The 22,635-nt window shown below is 44.3% G+C and overlaps 1 protein-coding gene across 1 annotated transcript in view; it reads left to right on the forward strand.

The window, feature by feature from the left end:
• Positions 1–20,990, forward strand: part of LOC147259357 (solute carrier family 23 member 2) — a 40,724-nt gene extending 19,734 nt beyond the window's left edge. The window contains exons 4-12 of the mRNA XM_086207911.1: positions 190–373; positions 990–1,171; positions 3,798–3,915; positions 6,332–6,488; positions 10,649–10,902; positions 13,313–13,477; positions 14,751–14,859; positions 19,420–19,515; positions 19,594–20,990. Coding sequence (XP_086064037.1) covers positions 190–373; positions 990–1,171; positions 3,798–3,915; positions 6,332–6,488; positions 10,649–10,902; positions 13,313–13,477; positions 14,751–14,859; positions 19,420–19,515; positions 19,594–19,763 — 1,435 coding nt within the window. The 3' untranslated portion in view covers positions 19,764–20,990. The remainder of the gene's footprint in view (positions 1–189; positions 374–989; positions 1,172–3,797; positions 3,916–6,331; positions 6,489–10,648; positions 10,903–13,312; positions 13,478–14,750; positions 14,860–19,419; positions 19,516–19,593) is intronic.
• Positions 20,991–22,635: the final 1,645 nt, after the last annotated feature.

The raw sequence follows: 22,635 nt of genomic DNA on the forward strand, positions 1-22,635 counted from the left end.
CTCCTGCATTCAGTTTTGCTGTGTGACCGTCAAGAAACCCAGTCAGTGACAAAACAACCAGCTCAATAAAATTCACAGCTCGGCCCTCAGGCTTTCTCTGAGCTGAGGTCATTCTCGTCTGCAGAGACTTGACATCATTTGGTCCATCGTCCTCTGACCTTTAAACTCACCTCCCTTCTTGACTTGCAGGTTACCGATCCTCCAGGGTGGAACATTCTCATTCATCACTCCCACTCTGGCCATCCTAGCGCTGCCCAAGTGGCAGTGCCCAGCCCCCGGTAACCCTCTGATGCTGTCTGTGAATCTGCAGAATGGAACCAGCCCGCTACAAACGGAGAGCTCGGATGAGATCTGGATGTCGCGGATGCGGGAGGTATGTAAAACTTTCAACCACATTCAAGATGTCACCAGTAAACGTGATGTCTCAGGAACACCCGTGGGCCAAAACAGTCGACCCACTGAATCACTTTGTCAGTTCATGTGTGTCAACAGTGCGCTCTTACTTCTACACGAGAACATCCAGCAAACACCAACGGAACCAAAAACCTTAGTCAGCGAAAATTTAATAATCGGAAGGATTAAGATAAGAAATAAGAAATAAATTATGAGTGAATAAATTCAAGTGGAATAATCCTCTGACTGAACTTGAAAAAAAATGGGTTATGATGTTGTGTTATCATATTGCGCTCAAATGCAAGTTTGTGCACACACAGAAACGTGAACACACAAGCACTGGACCCTAAAAGATCCCAAAACCAATAAAATGAGAAATTAGTAAAAATATGGTCAACCAAGTGTAAATGTAATCTCATAATTTATCGTGAATTCGTAGTATAGTTCAGCCTCTGGTGTAAAGGCTGACTGCAAAATCTGTTGAAAACCATGAACAACTTCATAAACAAATCCATCCATCCATCCCACAAAGTTGGTATCTGATGCAAAGTTGAACAAAGGCGAACACGGTTTAGTAGTTTCCCTCGTATTAACAGATCCAAGGTGCCATCCTGGTGTCCTCCCTGCTTCAGCTCGTGCTGGGCTTCTCTGGGTTGGTGGGCTTCGTGCTCAAATACATCGGCCCCCTGGCTATCGCTCCCACCATCAATCTCATTGGTCTGTCCCTCTTCATCGAAGCTGGCAAGAAGTCTGGAGGACACTGGGGAATCTCTGCTCTGTGAGTAAAAGTGTCATAGCACTGGAGTGTGTACACCTGTGAACACTTTAATGTAAACCACCGCTACAAGATTTACAATAACCTCATCTTTTTGCTATTACTTGGCAAAACAATGCAATGAAAATAATGATCTTGAAAAAAGCAGGTTTTCTGGGGCCAGTAAAATAAATGAAGCCTTGCACATTGACGCAGCAATGAAACTCTGCCCCAGGGACGTGTGTGCATACGGCAGGAATCCTGCACACGTCACACCCAGACATTGGAACGAAAATGTCTGAAGTTAGAGGTCTTCCTTAGTAATAAGCAAATAAGCAGCAAGTAATCTGTGTGCAGGAGATGCGGTAAATCAGGAAATGCTGGGTGAGAACAAGTTCCAAACATGAAGCCTAGAAAATGATTGCCGAACACTTGTAACGGAAGTTAAGGTTGGTTTTTTTTTGACGCCACCTGTGATGAAAGCCAGTCTGAACTTCCTGACCCACAAAACTATGCATGAATCAACCCCCTGAAAGCAACCATAGCTCCTGGGTCAGCCCACACATCGTTACCAAGCACACAGACGCAGGCTTACCAAGAGTCATCTGAGCTGGATCGGCACTCAGACTCAACGCTTACAAGTTGTCTGTCTGTATAAAAGCAGCATTGGAACAAATACTGTAACTACGACCTCTGAAGCATTCACTGCAGGAAGTTGTATACTTGCCTTTTCCTGGCCGTGATGATGTAACACAAGAGGATGCACGAAAAAAAACCAACAACCTTATGTTTGTGTGGAGCTGAACGTATTCATTCAGTGTTTTTTTTTTTTTTTTTTTTACTATTATTTACAGGCTGTTGATTTCTTCTCCAAAGCAGAAACATCCACTGTCTTAATCCAGCTTATCTCCACAACGAGTGATAGTGTGGCTCTCTGGTCCACATGAACTCTCCTTTCATTTACCGTTGGCTTTGCTCTGTCCAACCACATGAAACCTTCTCCAGATAATGCAGACTAAAGTCATTACATTGAGTGATCCTTGCGGGTTTTAAAAGGTTCAGCACATCTACCTCCCGGTGCCATATATGGTTGGTAATCAGTCATGTCCTACTTAGCCTCGGTGCCCTGCCTCCTCCCTGCAGGCTGCATGCAGGATATCAAGCAGCTTACAGGAACACCGACCTGGTGATCCTGTGGTTGTAATTCAACTCGTCCATCATGTTAAAAAAAACTACAACAACAACAAATTCTTCTCACTTGTCATAAGAAACAAAGTGCGGAGAAAATGAAGCAGATTTCTAATCTTTTTTTAATGTGAACAAGAAAAATATACTTTACCTTTTTCTGTTTGGTTTCCATCAATGTATTATCTTCTAGTCGTCAATACTTGTTGGATTTGTGTTGCCAAAGTTGTTCTGAGCTTTTTTTTTTCCTTGCTTTTCCATTCAGGAAAGACACAGGGGATATTTGCGTGTTTAAACATGAACAATATCTTGCAATCTTAAATTGGTATTTCAGAGTGAAAGTTCCGCTCATCTGGTGTTTGGCGAGTTGACGGAACGAAACCGTTCTTGCCCTTGTAACCGCAACGTCATCAGAATACACCACACAAGGCTGTGCAGGTGTTGCTGATGCTGCGGCGCCTCCTCAGCGCGAGTGTAAGAGCCACGGAGGTGCAGGGGAGACGAGCAGGGGAGCAGCTTAAAGCTCTGATATCCCATCTCAACGGCGGAGCTGACGAGAGTCTGCACCAGAAGAACTCCACAGAGGAGGATGAGGACCTCATCATGCCACACCCCCGCTTGGAGAACGACAAAGTGGATCAGTCTCCAGTTTCTGGAATGGGGATGCACTCAGGGTGTCTTTAGAATGTCCTTCTGTCTTATCGATGCTGGCATGCCGTGGTCAGGCGTCTGAGGGTTTCCAACTCCTTAAATCCTGATAGCGACGAGCGCTTTCACGTGAGGTTTTCTCATTTGTCAAAGTTGAAACAAAAGGCGTTTTCTGAAGGCGCGTGTCAAACTATCTCTGGAGAAAAAGGGTCCTCTGTGCCAAACTGCAATTTATAATTCTTAACAACAATTCAAACAATTTTAACGTTTGTGACAGGGGAGGCTGGGAATTTCCTCAGACCTTCAGCTTTAATCAAGATGTCAGTTATTCAGCGATGTGTTTACAGCGTCAGCCAGACGATGCCAACAGCCATGTTTATGTTGAACTTCGCTAGTTTCCTTCAAGCAATAACGGTTGTCACTGCTAACATAGGAGACGCTGTGGAAAAGCCACCAACCCCTGGCTGTCAGTCACACGCGTGCTCTACTTTCTGCCGTTGCACCACATGCATTTTGCTGTTTCATGTCAGTCATCACATGCATTTTGTCATCCCGTGGAATTCGGTCCGGACGACCTCGCTAAATGTTTACTGTGGATTTCCCTCTGAGGAGCCATGACAAACCCACATCACTGCTTTCATGCCCGGAAAGTCGTGACCACTGGTTTGTCGAATGACGTGTTTCAACCTGCTCTTCCCACTTAATGTAAAATCTGGAAACCAGCCATGCACAGCAACACAGTCACTGTTCGTGTTGGCAAGGCTTTGAGAGAAAGAAGTGTGATAACACCTTTTGTCCTGTCTTCTGTTACCCACAGCACGGTCTGTCTGATCCTCCTGTTCTCTCAGTATCTCAGCAAAGTGGATGTTCCCATGCTCGCGTACAAGGATAAGAAGTGGAAGGTCTTCCATTATCCGCTCTTCAAGCTTTTCTCTGTGAGTTTCCAGCGTCGGTCAGATCTCTGTCCTCTATTCTGAAAAAGTCCCTTTGACGCCTTTGAAATACTGATTAAAATGAACAGACGGCAGCACCAGTCGCGGCAGAAGTCCATTAAAAGTTTCAACCAAAAAAGTTTTAAAAAAATAATCGGAAATACAAAATATATTTCATATTCATAGGCTTAGACAGTGGAGTGGACATTTAAAAAAAAAAATCTGACACTGAAGAATGAAAGAGCATCAAAATCTTATCAGACTGTAACGATCCTCCTCTGGAAAGAAAAATCTGCTTCGAATTTAGTGTATGAAATATTGTGACACTTTCAGAGTAAGACAGAACATTTTCTTGTAATGAGCACATTTTAATTAAAAGACATAACCCAGAAAAAAAGTGCAAAACATTAAAAATATATGCACAAATATAGATATTAATATTTGAATAGAGGACTAAAACATCCCATAAGTCGTGGAGTGGAAATTGAGGGGAGACCCGACCTATTTGTCCTCTTTCAAAACCCCTTTTACTCTTGATTGAAATCTCTTCCCTCCACCAGAGAAGTCCAACAAGTTCGCACCTATTTTCTTTCTTCCTTTCACAGTTGAAAAGGAATTCTTTACATGTTTGTCTTGAGCAATCAAAACCCGGTCAGATCCTTTAGCGGGACTGTATGAGGCAGATTTGTAAACCCTTGAACCATGACTATCCAATATTCACACTTACCATCTGTCAAGGAGAAAAAGCCTGTGGTGACAGACAAACACAAATACCATAATTTCCTTTTTGTGTGTCTTATGTACACGCGCTTGAATGCAGAAGCTTATCTAGAGAGCGCGTGAGTCACTCTTGCTGCGAGGTTTAATCTCTGGATGCCTGAAGTACGGTCGCTCAACAAAATTTGTCAGAACGATTTGCCTCTGATTAAAGCTGAGAGAAACTTAAAGACACAAACCGCCAACTACGAGGCTCTTCATTCCAGAAGTTTAAACTCACATGCAACTGTATTTGTTGTCTATAGAAACACAAAACATGAAAAGGCAGAACTTGTAGAGAACTCACGCAACCGAATGAAGCTGGGGATGAGCAACTGCCACTGAAAGAACAGCCACACCCCTCAGCGAGGCGGCTTGTCTCGTTATTCCTATAGGTGACGGCGTCAAGATAACATCAAAGTACCGGTAGATGTCCAGGAATTACAAAGAGCTGGGTTTGTTTTCTGCCCACAAGCTTCTCATAGCCTCAAAGATGCCTGCATGAGGGCATTTCTGTTCCTGCATGATCATCTAGCGACGCACTCGTGCGCTCCGGCGCCTCAGCAGTGTTGCAGGCTCCAGATTAATACAAGCACAATAAAAACATTCATTATTACGTTAAGCTGGGAGCACACTTTGGGATAATCAGGCTGATTTGGGGTCCGATTACCCCCTCTGGATATACACGGAAGCTGATCCGAACAGATTATCTGCCCAAATGATCCTGTACTGGGAGGGGTTAACAGACATAATCTTACTGTTCTCAATGGGATGGAAGTCTAAAAGATCTCGGAATCCCACGCTGTGAACGGAGCAGCCGTGGAATACCAAACAGCAGCAGCCAGAGAGAAGGCGCTGACCCGGAAGTGTCCCCGTGTTGTGTTAACCTGCCACAGTGGCACTGACTCAGCTTGAGACCAGCAATTAAACTTTATTTTCCAGCTCAGCTCCAGCTCACATGTCTAAATACAGCTGTGCAGCAGTCGTGTACCAGTAAACAGCGTCCTGCCAGCAACACGGGAGTTGTAGAATGACCCAACTAAGTCAAAGCCCTCTAAAGTTTGTTGGTCACCTTCACGGCAAAATATAACCTGTTCACTTTTAAAAGCTGTAAAAGTTCTCACGGTCACAAAGTGATCTGGATTGTCTGCAGTTTCACCTCTGATGCGGTGTGCTGGGGGCTAAATGTAAAGGCCGTGGATTTGTTAGCTGTTCTCGCCATCGTCCGTCGCTGTGACTTCATCCGCATAGTTTCCGCCTTTTTACTGCTTTTCTGTGCAAAATATTCCACGCAAACATGACAACATTTTCTAAAAACCATCCGCCTCCGTATTTTATTGACTCCAAAGTCACATTTGAGGTCCCGATTTCCTGGAATCACCACTGGGAGACAGAGTTATGAACTCCAAGTGTGTGGTCCTGCGTCTTGATTGAATAGTCTGGTGCGTGTGTCTTACACGTGATAAATCTCTTTAAATCTGCTGTAAAGTCTTCTGCTGTTAGTTAAGTTTGAAAGCCTGGAGGGTTCACGCCAGGTTGGGCTCATAGTCCAGCTCTACTGCTCTCACTTACTCGTGAAGGTTTACATAAATCAGACAAAGAGTGTATGATTATTGTTTGAATCCCAGGTTGATGGCTCTAAAATGCCGTCTTCTCATTCCAGGCTTTGTTCGGGATGTGTGGCGGCTGGCTGCTCTGCTTCTTGCTGACCGTCTTTGACGTCCTTCCTTCAAAGTCCGATGAGTACGGCTTCTCAGCGCGGACCGACATCAGTTTGGACGCTGTGGCAAACTCGCCGTGGTTCCATGTGCCTTACCCAGGTCTGTGAGCGGCAAATGTCCTTCGTCATCTTAAACCAAATGGATGTATTATATATGGCATTATTTTAGTGTTTGCATGTCTATGATCATCAGGCAGGCTGAGTGGTTTCTATCAAAAACTCTCTTTCAATGGTGAATTGCACATTTTGTATGTGGAATGCATCTAATTCTTCATCAGTTAGAACGCCAGAGAACAGCTGGTCCATTATAAGTGATTGACAGCTATAGAAATCACATTATCTTGATTACGCAAGCTCCTCTAGAAAGCGTTTCCTACCATCTCATCAACTCATGAATCAGGCGTTCTTTAATTGCATGGTTGAGAATCACCCAGAGAAAACCCATCAGGAGAGCGGTTTGGCCGTTAGCTGACTGCTGCACAACGGCTCTTTGAAGCTCCACCAAAACATTCCTGAATCTGGAGGAGCCAATGAAAACGATCGGCCTCTTTAATTGCGTAAAAACCCGTTGATGGTATGATGATGGATTTAGGAAACGATGGGTTTCGTTGTTTTCTTCCTGAGGACAGTTTCTTGGCTGCAGCTGTAACAGCCACGAGTCATGCTAGACGTTCACATTGAGCATCCATCCATTTTCTATACTGCTTTTCCATTAAGGGTTGTGGGCAGTGGGGGGGCTGGAGCCTATCCTGACTGAATTTGTCTGTCACAAGGCCAACAAGAGCAATTGGGGGTTCAGTATCTTGCCCACGGACACTTGGACATGGTCACCGGGGGGAATGAGGACCGAACCAGCGACCCTTCGGTTACTAGACAGCAACTCTACCTCTGAGCCGTGCCTTCGCCCACGTGCAGCATGTGTTATCTATTTTCAAAGGTCATGTGAAACTGTTGCATATTTACACAAACTTTTGACTTAATTTCCAAATCAAGAGTAAGGAATCGCGATTCAAGGTTTTCATCTTGTAATAACAAAGATAGTAAAAAAAGCTGCTTGCAGGCTCAGTTTGACATCTTGTTCAAAAATATAAATGGCAAAATCCATTCTAGGACATTTGGATTTAGGGAGAAAGCAAACCACAATAATAACAGAAGCAGTGGTGCCAAACTTTTCTATGATTGTAGGTGCAGCAGATTATCTGTAAACAATGTCAGTCTGCATATGGTTTTGGCAGGTTTTGATATTATTCTTTGATCAGATACGGATATTTACTGAAAACCCCCAAAAATCTGCTGGCTTCCCTCAACCTGATATGAACTCAAAGTCAAAGACATGCTTTTGGAAACAAAGATGCACAAGTATGACAGTGACGATGAAGCGCTTTAATACTGACGATTACGTCTGATTAATTAATTCTCTGCACATTTTAGCTCAGTGTAGAACTGTGACCAGGTGCAAAAACATCGTCACTGCGCTTCAGCATGCTTTTCAGGTGTCTAACAACTTTCCGCTCTCACTCCTTTCACTGAAACACAAACATCTTTAACTTCTACTCTTTACATTTTGAAGGCAGGTTTTAGTTTTGATGCTCAATCGACAAAAATGATGTAAAAGATGCTTTTTGAGAAAGACACGCGGGGCAGACAACTTATTCACTCTTCAACACGGGGGGGCAGTAATGCATGTGATCGTTGGTTGCGTGTGCAAAAGCGCATTAACCAAGAGGGAGAGACATTAAGAGGACAGTTGCCGTATTCATTTGTTAGAAAGAAGAAGAGGGACCAATCAGGGACGCCTTGCTGTCGTGGAGAATGTGATGTCAGTGGCGTGTCAGGAGAGGAGGAGCACTGATGTTTGTGGCGACAGTGAGCCAGCCAGCCAGCGCTGGGGTGCATCTATTACTCATCAGTTCACGGAATTGATTTGTGGGAGGCAAATATCCGTCTCATTGTTGTAGCCGTGCTGATCCAGCCTGGATGACAACCAGGACTTAAAGACAGCGTGGGGAGACCATTTACGATTCTTCTTTCTCCCTCCTAACAACATTTTCCTATGTAATGAGTTTAACATGAGCCAGTCGGTCTTCTGTCAACAACATCTGCATGACAGAGTAACCACACTGTCAGTTATTCATCATTTTCGAAGCATTAAATGGGAAGCCGTGGGTCTGCAGAGCTGCTGTATGGAACCCAGCGACAAGTCCCAGGGCTCCAGTGAAAACTTGTGCCTGCAGCCTGATATTGGACTGGAGGAGATGTAGAAGTCCCATCATTTCAAATCAGTCATTTTTCTTGATTCCTGTGCTTCTATCATGGATCCGAACCACGATTCGATGTCCTGCTCCTCCTCCTCCTGCTATGTAGCCCCTCTACCTCCATAGATGGTGTTAGTGCCATCGGTGTCTAGGCTAGCACCACTTCCTTTAATGGTATCTTGGTTAGACATGACACTGGAAACCACAGTCGGGACTCAGCCGATGCACTGCATCCTCTCCGACTGTTGGCTTTATGCACATTATACATGCTCCCTGTTTCCTATTGGTATCATTAAAGATAACAATGGGCTCTAAAGAAAAATTGATGTGTAAATTGAGAGGACTGGATTTAGAACAGGAACGTGGAGCCATTTTCTTATGAGTTAAGAAGTCCAAAAGGACCAGAGGTCATAAAGGCCAGGCCCTGAGAAAGCAGTCACAGGGGAATGGATGAGCTCATACTATTTAAATCTTGCAAACTGGAGAGGGGAAGAAAAAAATGTAGAGATGTTAGATCGGTCCAGATGTTTGTATAAAAGATCATATAAAGTCAGTGTGACGTCATGTGCAACTTTGGTCTGACAGATGTTGTGTACCACTTCTGGTCTATAAATCCCTCCACAGCCAAGAGGCAAAATACATCTACAGTGAACATATTTCTTTCACGTGGCCTCTCAGGTCACCTGGTAGCAGCCTGCAATATGACAGCAGTGCCACCCCGGCAAATAGGGCATGAAAGTAATGCAGTGAAAATGACCTGTATTCATGTTTGTGGGCCGCATGCCATCTGGCACTGTTGCGATAAGGACTGCAGGAGTATCAGACAATGAGAAAGCTAGCAAGAACATTTTAAACTCACAAACTGGGACCTTAAGTGCGACAAACATTTTCATCAGGATGGAAAAAAAAACAAAACAACAACAGCTCACTCCCATTCCAGGCCATCAAATCGTGACACTTGAATTGCCGTGGCCCTCCCGACGTGGAACCACCATGCAAGGCAGCCCTCGTGTGTTGCAGCAGGTTATCAGGATCAAGATAAAGCCCTTAATGCCCCTATGGGACACTCAGATCAACTCAGATCTCACCCGTCCGACCGAAGTATCCAACCAAATAGATTTAAAAAGATTTCTAGCACTTCAAGGGAATTTCTGCGTGTTGAGTGAGATGGATTAGTTGTCAGAGCCAATCAGAGGAAGGGAGAGAGCAGATCGTTGCAGGCGAGATAAACATTCCCTGGTTCATTTTTTGTGGATCATGTTGAGAGGATCCTAATTCGTTATTATTAATTTTTGCTTTAATGACATACACCTTTGTGCCACCGGAGGTTCATGTACCCTCGTACGGGGATCGTGGCCTTATAGGAAACACGGTTTTGCATCTGAACAGGTGATGTTTTGCATCAAAAGACGTGATGAATATCAAAAATGACATGTTTGTCTCACACAAGGCGCAGTTCTACAGGTGGGCCACCTGTACATTTTGGCCCCCCTGCATATCTGGGACTGGTGTTCTTGTGTTATGTATGAGATATTTTATTGAGAATGCCAAAAGTCTAAGAACAAAGGACAGTGTGTTCATGATAACTGTATACATAAACACCACCTGGGTTTTACTGGCATACCAACATTTTGCATAAGCTTTATAATCCAGCTGCAGGTAGAATCGTTCTATCTAAAAAAGGCCACATGCATAGACCAGTTTTTTTTAGACAAGCACAGGAATGGTGCTCATTATAACCTCCCCAACAGTTGCTCTCTCTCTCTCTCTCTCTCTCTCTCTCTCTCTCATCAACTTGTATAATAATGCAGGGACATCACCTAAACAAGGTGGTATTTTTGTCATGATAGTGAGTTTGTCGGGCCGTCGTGAATTTTGTTTTGGCCCATGGCCCGCCATTCAGCTCGGCCCTCCAAGGTGAGCCCCCCTGCTTCAGGATACCCACGGTTGTGTGTTTGCCTCCGTGTATGAGTAGTGATTCGTGTTAACCCTGTTCTTGCTGTAGGTCAGTGGGGAATGCCTACAGTGAGCGTCTCGTCAGTGCTGGGTATGATGGCAGGGGTCTTGGCATCTACCATGGAATCCATTGGTGACTACTACGCTTGCGCTCGTCTCTCTGGTGCTCCTCCTCCTCCTACTCACGCTATCAACCGCGGTATTGCCGTGGAAGGCATCGGTTGCATCCTGGCTGCTCTTTGGGGAACTGGAAATGGAACAACTTCCTACAGCCAAAACATCGCTGCACTGGGCATCACTAAGGTAGGTTCCGCCTCCACATGCGAAGCCATCATTGCCCTCATGTCACTGTTTGTCTGTTAGTCTGGCACGGATGTTACGAAGGGCATCCACTAGAGGGCGGTTCTTTATCAACTCCATCTCATCCCAGCTGTTTTGTTGCAGATGTCTGTCCCTGTTTGACTGAAAGCTTGGCAATGAAGTCTTGCTTAAGGATTTAAGTGTGTCGTCAGTTTCCTTTGACATTTTCAGTTTTGTTATTTTTATTTTTTTTTTGTTTTTTTTGTTTGACTAGCACCTTTTTTGATCGTGAGTGCGGTGTAACTCTTTCATAGACGTCTGCCCCTGTGCCCTAGTGAGGTTGAAGCGCTCAGTATAGTTTCGTACCAACTTGCACTCACTCGCCTCAAAAAGTTCAGGCGTCACTTTCCATTTTTTACTCCGTGTCTTGCTAATATCACCGCCCAACAATATCCCCGTGTTTCTCAGTGACTCTCCCCTGCGTGGTTCATGTGGGTACGCTCTCTGGAAGCCAGCACAAATATGGACGAAACAAACGCAGACGCAGAAAACTCGGTCAGTATTCAGTCCATCGTGGAGCATAAATGAGCCTAAACCGGGCCTTGGTTGTCCCCCTCAATACAAAGTGAATCATTCAGGAAGGAGTTGACCCACATTCTGTCAATGGAATAATTACCTTTTTAGCTACAACATTTTGCAAAAGCAGTGCAGGAGCTTTTAGTCTTATCTGAAAAATGTCTAAATAGATAACAATGATGGAAACAGAGGACTGAGGCAGAGCAGCACCGGCGTCTGTTTTCTCTCCTGCTCCAACGCTCCCTACTACAGAGCTGCTGCCATGTTGCTAAATGCTCACCTGCGGATTCATCCGACAAAGATGACGGACAAAAGCATCAAAAATGTTTCCCAGGGGAAAATTATTTGTTTAATGTAACGTGAACTCTTATATTTGCCACGATCACAGTTGAGGTACATCAAACACAGCCCTGACGCTCTCTGTCAATGTCCTGAGTGGAGGACGACATCTGGCTTGTATTAACAATCTTGATGAGTGAAGGTCAATATTTGACGATTCCATGATGACATAGAAATACACGCACACACGCACACGCACACGCACCCTACACCTGGTTATCCTGTAAGGAGGTCTTCATGCTTTTTGTTTGCAGATATTTGGGGCCTGAGCCCGGAGGTCCTCCGGGGCGAAGACCCTATTATGTTTTTATATATATCTATATATATGTGTACAAAGCTTTATATTATATATATATTCAAAGCTGCCGATGACCAATTCCGTCTGTTAGCTTTTAGAGCCGCATGAGGCTACTTGCTCTTGACAGACAAATGCTTGTCACTTGATGAGTGAGCCAGCGAAGCACTTTGAGGTTTAGCCGAGCATGTAACTGCCTCTCCCCTTCCCCTTGGAAGAATTCCTGCTGTTGGCTTAAGTGCCGGTTCGTAAAAATGAAAGCTCAGAGGACTGTAGCTGCTCAGCCCTCCAGGGGTTCAGTGAGAGGCACTCAAGTGTCACATCATAGCCGAGGTGCTTTATTTATTTCCATCATCAGGTTTTTTAGGGTTTGCCTTTTTTTTTCTTTTTCTAAATTTTATGTAAGTAAACTGAGGGTACAGTATTATTCCCTTTTTTTGAGTTGACAATAAAATGGCATGTTAATTCCAGAATTTATTGATCTTCACACCACATGTGAGTGCAGGATTTGGTGCAAACCCTAATAGAAGTTTTGATCCAATTGAATAAAATACATTTCTAATTTACGCTTTTATCATTCAATCTGCACAAATTGGGCTTCACCTGCCACCTCTGACAAATAATGAGGATACGCTTCAGCACACACATATTTAAACATCCTAGACAGTGTGGATGTGTATATATGTGTGTGTGGAAAGAGAGAGCGAGAGAGACTTTACTTGAACAGAGGAAGAGTCGTCCATAGGCCCCTGACATGAAAGCTTAAAACGGAGGGATCTATAGAGCTCCGGCTCCGTCACAGTCGCTGCCCACCAAAGTAAAACCCTCAGATTAGAACATGCAGTCAAAAGCATGGCAGAAGAAGTTCGGCTTCAAGTGCATTTATTTGCATTTCATTCTGAAATTGAAAAGCTCGGCCCAGAGCCAAGGTGTGTCGGTTTGATGCAGATTCACACTCAACAACACAGCTCCCACGGTAGGTAAGAGCTGCTGCTGAATATTCCATGGGCTCCTCTGCACTGTTGACCTGAGAATTCATGATCCACGAGCTCTTTCTCTCTGCTCGCATTTGCACAAAAAATGGAGAATCATTTTAACATGGAAAAGAGAACGTGTGTGATTCTTACCGATGCACGTTGCTGACAATGATGCAGGCGTGATGAGAATGATGGATAACGAGGACCTGCGATGGTTTCATTGCAGGTCGGCAGCAGACTCGTTCTCCAGACAACTGGAATTCTCATGATCGTCCTGGGGATCTTTGGGAAGTTTGGAGCTGTCTTTATCACCATCCCAGATCCAGTCATCGGAGGAATGTTCCTTGTTATGTTTGGAATGATCGCAGCAGTGGGGATATCCAACCTCCAGGTAAAACAAAAGTCAACACCCTGATAACCTACAGCCAAAGCACCTGCCTACTGTACAGATGAGTGCAGTCTGAGTCGCTGTCCTCCACTGAAACCACGGCTGGAGGATCATGTTAGTGTTTAAAATGGAAGTTTGTCTGCTATTTTGGTCGGGGTTGGTGTTAATCATGTCCCACAGATATGTGGGCTGGAACAGCATCCCTGTAGTTTTATTACTTTTAGGGGAATAATGGGAAATGTATTTATTTAAAGAGCAAATTTTATTGCACAGGAAAACCCAGTGCTTCTCCCGCAGAGAAACAAGTAAGAACAAACTGAGTGGAGATAATAAAAACACGTAAGCAGATCTACCCAGAAACCAGTAAAAAATAATAAAAAAAAAACATTAAAATACATTTTGCAGTTGAATAAATGGTAAATATGAGGGATTCATGGAGATTAAACAGCGAGCGTTTTGCAAAAAGCAACATAAATCTTTAAACATTGACCTCCCAAAACAGGTGGTCTCTATTTAGAGCCGTATCCTCATCCTCTACAGTAACTCAGCTTGTTTTTTTCTGGGTTCTGTTTAGCCGTTTGACAAATTCCTTGAACTGGCAGTAAAACTCAGAGTATTTTGGTAGGGGTTCTTAAGAATTCCATGCAGCACTGAGCTGAAGGGAAGGTCTGCCAGAAAAATAAATAAAAAATATAGACCTCCCTCCTTTGTATTTACTGTGTTAGTAGAAAGTCCCACCAAGACGATGTAACTTTTTAAGAGAGAGGTTCTTTCAGTCAAAATGAAGTATGACTCGCTCCTGCTCAGCTGTTTTTTTTTTTTTGGTGTTTTTTTTGTTTACATTTTTTTTGGTCTCAAAACTTCATGGAGACAACAGTTTAGTAGCATTCGCAGAAAAGTTGTCATTTATGGCGCTCAGGTGCGGCTGAGTATCACGTAAGAGGATGGAAAAGAGATGAAACCTTTTGGAAACGAACCCAGAAGTGGGAGGCGACCTTTGCCCTTCTGACTGTGTCAACCCCCTCGGTTAGACATTATTGTTGTGGTCCCTGGCAAAGAAAATCTGATCTCTTCCAGATATAATCATGTAGTTAAAGCACAGTTATAGATCAAGTTGCCCCTGAACCTGTCAAGTTAATCCTAAAAAACAACAGCATCATTGATGTGTGGTTCAAAAGCAGCCAGCTGAAGCGGAACAACAAAATAACAGCCAGCGTGTGAGAGTCAACCGAGAGGCTCAGCTTTACCTCTGGCTCTCCTTCCTCTCTCCCTCCAGTATGTGGACCTGAACTCCTCCCGTAACCTCCTCATCCTTGGCTTCTCTACATTCAGTGGCCTTGTGTTACCGACCTGGTTCCATTCCAATCCTGGCATCATTGACACAGGTAGTTTTGGCAGTTTGTTCACGCACGCACGCACATATAATTACCTCATCTAAGGAGGTTATGTTTTCACCCATGTCAGTCAGTCTGTCAGCAGGATTACACAAAAATATCTGGCTGATTTTCACAAAAATTCACAGGGTGTGTAGAGTGAGCCGTTTTGTTTTTTTTTTAGAAAGAAGACATTTTTTTAGAAGAAATAAAAGTGTTTCCTTTCACATCTGCCTCAGCGGGGGACCGCCTTTCTGCTGTATGCAGCCACTCAAGCTGGGAAAAGGTGTCAACATCATTGGGAAAGGATTGTGTTGGCTCAGCAGTCAGAGAAGCACACTCACGGGTTTGAACCAACAGTCCCTGACAAATGTGTGCTAACTCTTGTGTGGTCTAGTAGCAAACCAACGCCCGTCCTTCCCTGCTTCTCTACGGAGGGATTTACCTGAGAAAGATGAAAAAACAGAGGATGGGAGACAAGCAGAGCTGTGCTTCAGCTTCATAAAACCTGATCAACTGGATTATTATATCACGTGGAAACAACTCGTCTCCCTCATGACAAATTGCGAGTGTCGGCGCTGACGGATGAAAACGTGCTGCGTGTGAGCTTTATACCATCCGGCATTCCTCTTAAAACATGGCTATCGTCTACGCTTGGGGTTGAATTTTCCTCTCCATAGAGCAGAGCTGGAATCCTCCTGGGCTCCGACAGGGAGTAGGAAGAAGGCTGCACACCTGCTGCTGCACTGAAAGATTACCCTTGAAAAGATGGCAGCGGTTCTGCCAGCCTAAGCTCCTAAAGCCAAGGTGTTCCCAAATCCCACAGGCCCAGATGGCACCTGCTTGGTTACCTTTAGTCTTAAGCCTAGATTTTAAGATGTCACTGAGAGCCTTCCTAATTGCCTTAGCTGATTCTGAACTCCAAATATGCTTTTTTTGTGGTTGTGTGTTGCAACTGAACTTCTTGGAACAGAGATGTTACTGAAGTTTTCAACTGGGATTGTCAGGAGTCTGGTCAGACTGGTCTGGGTGGATGAGAGGAGCTGCTCCGTCTGTAGGGGGCACTGGTGGGACTCGCTTGGTCATGATGCTTTTCACATTCACACACAACATTTTGATATTTTTCCTACTCTTACAGGTCACATAAGGAACTGGTGTCTTTTATCCTTTCACATTCACAAGGAGGCTTTTGTCTGTCCCTCAGAGTATTTTATTAAAGTACAAAGCTTTTTCTATGGTGGCACTGCCCACTCATTTTTAGACTACAGTCCATTACATTGTACTTCTTTATTTGCTTTTCTTTATTTTAGTTTATTCAGTGTTTACACTCACACACACACAAAAAAAAACTAAATTCAATCCAGGATTAGTCCAGGTCGAACCAGGTCTGGCTTGGATTTGTGCTCCAGTAAATGGCAACACTTGTTGGGGAAAACAGGGTGGACGGTGTCTTCACTCCGTCGTTTGTCTGACTGGTTGGGTAATAAACCATCGGAAAACTTGACTAAATAAAATGGAGAGGGAAAAGAAGAGGGGGAAAAAAGTTATGTATGGTCAAGCAAGAGATCTGTCTTCACCTCATGCATTCCACAAACATAATCCACATGCTCACAGCCATACATGCGGTAGCCCATTAATCCAGCCATGAAACATGAATCCATCAGATGAAAAGAGACGACAGAGATCTTTTGTCCAAAACTGTTACAGGAAATGGATGATTAATAATTTGGAAACATTTTATTAAACTATGTCCTTAAGAGGAAGTCAGATGACATTGCACTTCATCAGAGACGGAGGCGGGGGGGGGGGGGGTATCATGAGATTTTGCCAACAGATCGAGGACCTGGAGTTATGGGATTTAGTCACAAGCTCTTGTTAATATCGGTGAACCCCCCCCGTGCACAGGGCAGCCAATCACACCGGATTTTGTAGATATGAGGTCCGTCTGACAGCGATGTGATACAAGTTTGACTGAGCTGAGGTTTTCTAACCAATGGCCGATCAATCACCCGCTATTAGCTGATGACTCCATGCGTTTCATGACCCACTGATCAGCAGCGGAGGCTGTGAGTAGCCACCCCCTATGAAGAGCCATCAAAAGAGCAATCCTCAAGATTACACAGCTCTTCTCTGCAGACATAAGACCTTGATCCCATGAGTCATGTGATGCGAGTGTCTCCCAGGAAAGTGCTAATCCAGGGTTCAACATTGGGCATGAGGGCTTGTCTGGTTTTCTCAGGTCTAGGCTGCTTACCTCTCAATCCTCTTGGCTTGCCCCCATGTCACTGGCTGTAATCTGCCTGGCTCAGATAAAGCACTCTTGCCCCAGAGTCATTCCCCAACTCTCAGCTGATAACTTCACACAAGAGGAAGCCTGTCAGTGCTCTTTGTAAACACTCTGCTGCTCATCCAGACATCTTTAGATGCACAGGCTGCGGGATTTAAAACCAACTCAGCGGGTGCCTTGAACTTCTGACTCTTGCCTCATTGGATGGGAAATGTGTGTGTGGCCTCATTTAACACATCTGTTCAATTGGAAAATCAGGAGACTTCTGTACTCGTGGTGTCTTCCATGCTTTTGGTGGCTGTCTCTGGGTTAAGGTTGGGTGTCAAGATTGGGTTAAGCATACGCTTGTGACGGGGAAAATTAGGAAATGCACACTAAAGCAGATTTTGCTGTCATGGTTTGACGACTATGTTTCTCTCTGCCCGACAAAGACGTTTTCCCTCCTGTGTCACTTTCGTAACTCCAGAAAGCAGGAAGAACCAGCCATGTGATGAAGCTGATGGAAACTGTCCTTCACTTCATCAGTCCTCGTCAGTCACAGAATCAGCTCCTTCCCTGCCCCCGTGTCCCCCACCTGCTTGGGGTTGCGTCATGAGTTGACTTTCGCTTTGGCCGTCTCAGTGTGAGATGCTCTGTTTAGATTATTCACCTGTTCCTGTGTTTCTTGTTACTTTAGATCCCTGTTACTTTTCCAGCATCAAAGACGAGTGTTTGGATCATCAGTTTTGTCCTCCTTTTTCTTGCCTTCTATCACACACTCCTGATGGTACTAAGGAATGCAGAAATGTCACGGAAGCCATTGTTGATTGTTCCCATCTACACTGTGTGTGTGTGTGTGTGTGTGTTCCTCCATGTGTTATTTGAACAAGGACGTGTTCAGGGACAAACTATGTCAGCGTTGTGTTCAAATCTTGATACCACTTAATTTGCCAGTTGATCGCCAGAGGAGCGTTGGGAGGGAAGGGGCATCCACGGAGTCACTGGCTGTCGGTGTTACATTCACAAGCTGAGAGTAACACATTCCACATGAAAGGCCATCTCTGATTCAACAAATTGGAGAGCCACAGTGGTCTAGTGATTACAGAGACGGCCGTTTAGCCTCGATGAAGTCCTCCTGATTCGGAGTGTCTGTGGACCTGCAGACTTTACTGGGTTCTTTTGTGAATCGCTGCTGGTTTATTGCTCTCCGTTATCTCTGGAATGCCGCCAGGCCGACCATATGACTTTTAAAAGAGCCCAATGCAAAAATACATCTTTTACCAATCAGGACGCTCTCTGCCTTCTTCTGTGGAACGTTGTCTCCTTCGGATTTATTAAAAGACCGTCCCGTCTTTGATTTATTTCCACCAGTGTTTGCTTCCTCCAGGCACAAAATACATGAAAGGAAATTTAATACAAATTATCGTTCTTCTAAACAAACAAATTAAATTGGTGTTTCATACCTTGCTACGTTCAGACAGTCAAACTTCCCGCAGTCTTCCTGAGAAGAGCCATCCAGGTTTATATACGCTGCCCCCCCCCCCCCCCCCCCGTGTGACAGTTCATGGAGGACCGCCTTCCAGGTGTGAGACAACATGTACCCCCCTGTCCCGCCTCCCCACCCCGTGGACCCACTCCTTACCTTCTACTTCCTGCCTAATTCATCCGTGGTCTGTGTTGCTGTTCAACATTAACTGAACAGTGACAATGACATGACACTCGTGAATGAGACACATTTTTCAGTCCCAGGGGAAACACTGGCAATAACCGTCATCTTTCCCTAGAATTCTGACCACGCTGAGGCTGCTGAGCCCAGGTATTCCCGAGGCTTAGGAGCCCAAAACCACCGATAATTGTGGGAGCAAATTTAGAAAAAGTCAATTGGATCAAGGTGGAAATGTTGGAGAAAAGAAAATAGTTTAAAAAGGAAAAAGGACATGTTCGTGTTGATGAATGTGGTGTTCGGCTCTGAGGCTTTACAGTCCAGGAATAAAGATCATCTGGCCTGAACAGCCAGAAAGCAGGGAAGAGATCCAGCCATCAGGAGTAAAGGAGCGAGGATGGATTAACTATTAGCCTGTTGACTAAGATTTACTTGTCAGTCCCCAGTTGCTCTTGGTTCTTATTGGCGGGAACTTGTATTTCTGGAGTTTTAGTAGATGGAACTTAAACCTGACCCCTGACCTCCATGTGGAGGAGGCAGGAACAAAGTGTCTCCCTACAAGATTTACAGTTGCCTCCTTTTTATTTCACAAGCAGCTACAAAAAAAAAGGTGGCAAATCTTTACTCTCTCTTCTCTTTGAAGGAATGAAGGAACTAGACCAAGTGATTGTTGTACTCTTCACGACGCACATGTTCATCGGAGGGTTCTTTGGGTTCATCCTGGACAACACCATTCCAGGTCTGACAACACGCAAACTCCTTGCGATAGAAAATAAGAAGCCGTGACAGTGAGCTGATCTGGTCTCTTCCCTTTTAGGCACTGACAAGGAGCGAGGCATCAGGAGCTGGCAGGAAAAAGCACAAGAGGAAGGAACAAAAACATGTGACCAATCCTGCTATGATATTCCTTTCTGCAGCTATTTTTTGAAAAGGTTTAAATGTTTGCAGTACCTGCCCTTCCTGCCTTCTTACAAGACCACACATTAGGGGACCTCCATTAATCATTGTAGCATTGATTCTGGGGAAAATAATGAAAGTGAAACGATAAAACACGGATTTCTATCCACACCCAATTGTCAGTTTACAGAACATCATGTTCCTCTGCAGTCCCTCTGCATTATTAATGCTGGTATAAACCCTACCGCTGTTGGTATAATGCAGATTTTTGATTGGTGAATACAAAATGTAACCCCTTTAACTTTAAATCTTTGAGGGAAACGTGGCTCGTAACTCTTTGCCTTAATAGTGGGGTGTGTATGACATCTTTATGCAGCCCGGGGTGGCCAGCACTGGTTTTAAGCTTCTGAGACCATCATTCAGACACTGCAGACATAAAGGCACGGGGGACCAGCTCAGCCCTCTAAGTAACATGCAGCGGGGAGGGAAAGCTATCCACGGGGGAGTCAGGCTCAAGTAATCCTAGGTTTTCTGAATCACTGGTAAGACCCTGATTTCTTCTCTGTTTTTTTTTTTTTAAGTACAGAACAAAGTTGAATGGTTGTGTATTCTTAAAATTGGAATTCAACATAATAAACCCCCTCCACATCATTTCTGGGTTAATAAAACATTTGTAGTGCCTGAACAAGCAAAGAGTGGCGTGATAGAATTTGGGAGACTCAGCAGTCCTGATGAAGAGCAAACCAACACTTTACTGGTTGTTGTTGAACATCTTTGTGTGTGCAAAGTTGTTTGTTTTTTTGACGCAACACATCTTGGTGTGTCACCAGGCTGCAGTTCAGGCGTTAGGAAGGTTTCTAACAGGCGCATTATCAGCAGGATCATGACTACCTCAACGACAGGAACCGACAGAAACACGTTATTGATGTAATTATGTGTCTTTATAATAACTTTTTCCATTAATAATATTATTTATAATTCTGTTTGTCTTTTGTCACTGTGTAGAAGTCTAAACATCATGCTTTACAATTAAGAACATATGTATGTGTGTGTGTGTGTGTGTGTGTGTGCGTGTGTGTGTGTGGGCTTTTACAAAATTTTGTACCATGATTCAGAATCTGTCCTGAACTATGATGATAATGTTGTTAATAAACATGTAACACACTAAAGGAAAATGGACATTTATAAGGGCGTCAGATTAGCCTGTCAGGCTGCACAAGAGAAACCCGATCATTACCTTCAAGCTAACCGCAGCAGTCGTGTTCTGTTTTTTTTTTTTTTATCTTGCCCATATGCATCCCTCAAAACATGCATTAAACGTTTAATGCATGGTGTACGGTGTGTTTTGCATTTCCTGAAGCGAGGCATGAAAATGCGTCAGTCAAACTCACACACGGACTGCAAGCAGGCGTTAAGTTTGCAGCAAGGAGGACGGAGTTCCAGGCTGCGGCAGGATTGGTGGGCTAGCGAGGCAAATTCAGCTTCAAGGTGGGATTTTCAGGATCACTTTCCAGTGGGATATATGATCACGGTAACTGGTGCCATGGACAGCAGGTCAAGATCAAGACTTCAGAATAACGACGAACAAATTCTTCTGTAGAAAAGCAGAACTTTTCCTGGAAGATCCTGTGACTTGTGGGTGCTTCCTGGTTGGCCTAGGCCTAGGCTCTACGCATGCGTCCTGGCAACACGTTCCATCGACACACAGTCCTGTCATCCGGTCATTTTGAGGTTTTTAATAATTCACAGTCATTAACTGGGGTTTTTATTTGTGTGTTTTCTCTGGGGTAATGAGTTTGAAACCACCACAAAGTCATTTAACTGTTCTTCTTCTGTTCTGTCACATTAGCGGTTCAATAAGATGGCTGTCGTCCAACGTCATTCGTAGACGCAGCTCGAATCTTGATGCCAGCATTCTGGTGAATTGAAGTGATTTATGGATGGGAAGATTTATTGAATTTTAATATGGATTCACAGAATAGATTCAGCCAAAAAAGGACAAGACAGGGAACACTGACAGAGAGCCTGCTATGAATTTGCAACGCGACTGTTCGTGCCACGAAACTGACAACAGCAGGAAAAGTTCATCGCTAACTTCAACAGAGTAGCTGTTAGATGCTACGTTGACTTCAGCCATGTTGGATGAGGGAGTCAATCTTCATGTCTGCGAAAAAGAAAATATTCAATGTGCTTTTAAATCCGAAGTTCATGGGCTTTCCTTTACTTTTCTGTGTCGGTGTTTTTTTTCCCTTTCATCAACTGTCAACGTCCATCCGTCTACGTGTCTCCCATCGTCCTCTGTAGGTGGCTGCCGACAAACCTGACACACCCCAGGCCATCAATCACTGGCCTCTCAGAGCAAAGTGGGAACAAACTGACATGATTTTGGCATGGTGGTTTTTTTTTAAAGTTGTGATTATATTTTGATTAAAGTGATGGATGTTGAATCCCCATGAATATTAGTGGAGGGATAAAAGTGAATGGAGGGAGCTTGTCCAACTCCAAACAGTAAATCACAATGACAGTACCACACAGGCTGAACACAACTACAATCCCTCCAGACCCTGCTCTTTTATCTCCGTCTTCTAAAACACAATGTTCTGATGACTGTCAGATATCCGCCTCACAAGTGCCCTCGCAGGTTGGAATCCTAGTGGGTAAAAATCTAACTTTGTGACCGGCTGTAGTTTGGTTCTGTTGCAACTTAACGTAACGACTCAGTACCGGCGTAGTTCCAATGAAATCGGCAAGATTTTGACATTCATGCCGGGAGAAATGTATTTATTCAACCTAAGAATCTTTAAGACAGCCGGGATCCGACGATTTCCCTCGGAGGGGCAAAACTGAAACTCTAAGATGACGAAGATGAAGCAAAACCAAACATGCGTTTTTAAAATGCAAAATGATACTAAGATCCCGAGCTTCAGGCTCGAATAAGAATGGATTTCTGTAGGATGCTTCG

This window comes from Aulostomus chinensis, chromosome 7 (genome assembly GCF_037954235.1).
Source record: "Aulostomus chinensis isolate RoL2024-O1b breed Wild chromosome 7, RoL_Achi_v1.0, whole genome shotgun sequence".
In the NCBI taxonomy this organism is placed as follows: Eukaryota; Metazoa; Chordata; class Actinopteri; order Syngnathiformes; family Aulostomidae; genus Aulostomus; species Aulostomus chinensis.